Source organism: Aplysia californica, unplaced genomic scaffold (assembly GCF_000002075.1).
Source record: "Aplysia californica isolate F4 #8 unplaced genomic scaffold, AplCal3.0 scaffold00021, whole genome shotgun sequence".
NCBI lineage: Eukaryota > Metazoa > Mollusca > Gastropoda > Aplysiida > Aplysiidae > Aplysia > Aplysia californica.
The window spans coordinates 392,545-395,773 of NW_004797291.1; the positions used below are offsets into that span (position 1 = coordinate 392,545).

Genomic DNA, 3,229 nt, shown 5'->3' on the forward strand with positions numbered 1-3,229 from the left:
TTTCACGCTAGTCAAAAAAAAATTGCAATTTAGCATTGCCGACTTCAGCGCGTCTAACGAAATAACCAGACAAGTTACAAAGTCCTTTCTTTTTTGAGTCTCAAGAGCAGAAATGCATGGTTTGGGTGCACTAAATGAAAATTACCATGAATACTAGGATACACCTAAAATTGTACGTTGAAAAGTACCAAAAATTAAGTCGGCCCAGACAGAGCGGCGACAGGGAGCTGACCCCCGTGATCCCGACGTGATAAGGCACTCGGTGGGGAACCCCCCTCGGCAACTAAAATTCCACTGCCGGTGCGCCGTGTTGTCTTCTAACCCACTGCTGTGGTAAATTTTCTGTTCCTAACTAATTATAAGGAATCAGGGTGTATTATAAAAATAATATATTGGCTATCAAAAGAAAGGTACACTTTTTGATTGTGCGGAATATGTAGAAAACTGGAATTTTTTCTTGACCGTGTGACAGATTTTTTTTTTTATTCTTTGAAAAAAATGGATCTGCGTTTACCAAAAGCCACAATAAGATTCCAATGTCACCCAAGAAAGACAGTGAGTTTGACTCAACGTCAGAGAAATTGAGCTATCAGCATGCTCCAGGATTTTCTACTCTTGCTAGGCTCAACCTGGGATTCGAACCAGAGCCATCCACTCCATTGCATGGTATCACTATCAGCTGTGCTAACTGAGCGTCCTCTGTCTCTGTGGCTCACATAACATATCAATTCTATTCTATTCCGAGCTTCAATGCCAGGAAACAGAAAACGATACCAACGCTTATAAGAAACAAGGAAATGTAGGTACTGCCAAAATGTCATCATCAACAAAACACCTTGGAAAAAAGTGTGAATCCTCTCAGAATCAAAATGTAATAAATCAACAGAAGGCCAAGACATGGGTGGCAGACTAAACCTTTATTTCCGTCAACGTAAATTTCTTTCATTAAGACAAATTAATTCCACTTTGGAAAATATCAAGTTCAACCAACAATAAATGATAAAAAGCTAAGTAAAGTCCTGTAGGATGAGAGAACTGCTCAAGATCTAAAGAGAAAAGAAGCCTTTTCTGACAATTAAGGTGTGCATGGTACAGGTACATAGAACTAAAGCTCCCACTTGTCTTCTCTGAAGATGAAATTTTTCTGTAGTTTTGTAAAAACGTCTTTTTAACACATTGACGGAGAAAACATAAAAACTTAGATGCATTTAAAGTGATGAAACTGGTCTCAACAAAAAACTAAATTAGCTACACATGATTAAATTAGTTAATCTATCTACTTATTAGAAATATCTGATTACTTTATCCTCCGATCATAGTAACAATAAAAGTTGATCTTCACAAATTTCTTGCTCTCAAGCAGTTACATGTTTTTAAAATACATCTTTGGTAAAATGACTGTCTCTGGGTGAACCTAACCTTTTCTGTTCTAAAGGACAGCGATCATTGCTGTACATGTTCACTTGCGTTTAATTTACTGCAATTGTAAATGTGTTACAACCCCATCAATATAACCCCGAACCAGACTCACATCCTCTGCATGTGACATTGGTTGATAAGCCTAACCATTGCACCACAGACACTACTGCAGTTCGTCTTTGAAGTTTGAAGTATTGAAAATAGAAACAAAGGTATGCAAAGTAATTGGTAAAACCGTGAAACTTTAATCTTAAGCTTAAGCTTAACTACAACCACTGAAAATGAAATTTCAAAGCCTTTATGGAGCTTTTTTTTCAAAAGGAAGGAAAATCATTTAAGTGCAGAAAATGTCTCGGCAACCAGAAAATAAAACATAACAAATGGAATCACTTAACAAGAAAACTAACTACATTGTACTGCTGTTATTCTGGCAATGGTCATGACCATTTTCTGTACAAAAAAAATGACACAAAATGTGTTGTTAATCAACCATTAAAATATAACGAATAGAATAAAAAAGCAGATTAAAAGTCCTAAACTAACTCCAAACCATTCTACATCTAAAAGTGGCATGTCCAAATTCTGAGTACATGTATCAAAATGGCAGAAAAGGTGTCATTTATATATGTGAACAAAGTATAGCAAATGGAATTGCTAAGCAGACTAATAATAATAATAGGCTGTCTACCTACTACTGTCACTCACAAAGTAAAAGTAAAAGCGACAAGTCTAAATTCTGACTGCTGTTTAAAATAAAAGAAGAAAGAAAGAGAAAAGTTGATCAAAAGCAAAATATGTGGCAGAGTCACTGAATTTAGAAAGCAAACTGGGTGACGGGTGATGAACTATGCCTGTTCTGAAAGTATCCAAAAGTGAGGAAAAGTCTGCCTCAATGACATTCAAATCATCGCTGGCATTCGTCATTGCTGTATGTCAAAATCAAAATAAGATGTTTTCAGAAGAAGCAAAAAACCCTCGTACATTCGATCTCTGATATCTCCAACATGCTGGGGATTGCCAAACACAAATTATGTATTTAATTTCAGGCAGGATATTTTCTTAATACAAAATATTTAATTCAATTAAATCTGTTACTATTTTAAGAAGAGGAATAAAACTAGGACCAACCGATGTCTGTCATGAAATTCTACAACATACTTGATTTTCAATTCTATGAAACTTTGACATACTACAATAGTGAATGAAGGCGACGAAATATTGAACGATGACGCAAGCATATTCATAGACGACATGGCAAGCAGGGGGTAGCAGTATGAGCCGATACAGCTCAAAACATCTCTCGGTTCTCGGTGGCTACCGTTCTTCTATGTCTACATGCGGTCCAGAGCCTTGATGCCCAGGATGTGGAAGCATTTAGCGATGACCAAAGCGGTTGCCTCGCACAGTAGGAGGCGGCTCATGTTGACCTTGAGGATGGCACCTGCGGAGAGGGAGAGGAAGAACATGATGTTGAATAAATTTATACATAATGTACAATGCGACGATCAGTTGGATCAGCCTCTGTGGTGTAGCGAGGGGACCGCAGCCTTTTTTGAGGGAGAGTGTGGAGGGGGAGGAGGACCGGAGTCCTGGATGCGGGTAGAGGAGGGGGAGTGGGTGGAGGGGCTTTATTGGATGAAGGATGATGGAATGGAGGTGAAGATGAAGATGCAGTTGGCGGTGGGGATGAAGATGAGCGTGGTGAGGATGTGGATGAGGATGATGGTTGTGAGGTGAGGATGGTTGTGAGGATGAGGATGGTTGTGAGGATGAAGGTGAAGATGGTGAGGGTCTTGGGGGTGAAGATGTT

The 3,229-nt window shown here is 38.7% G+C and overlaps 1 protein-coding gene across 1 annotated transcript in view; it reads right to left on the reverse strand.

The window, feature by feature from the left end:
- Positions 1-898: 898 nt before the first annotated feature.
- The window catches only part of LOC101851169 (arginine--tRNA ligase, cytoplasmic), a gene marked incomplete at its 5' end in the record, with an annotated part of 9,537 nt that continues 7,206 nt past the window's right edge, over positions 899-3,229 (reverse strand). The window contains 1 exon segment of the mRNA XM_013087411.2: positions 899-2,860. Coding sequence (XP_012942865.1) covers positions 2,751-2,860 — 110 coding nt within the window.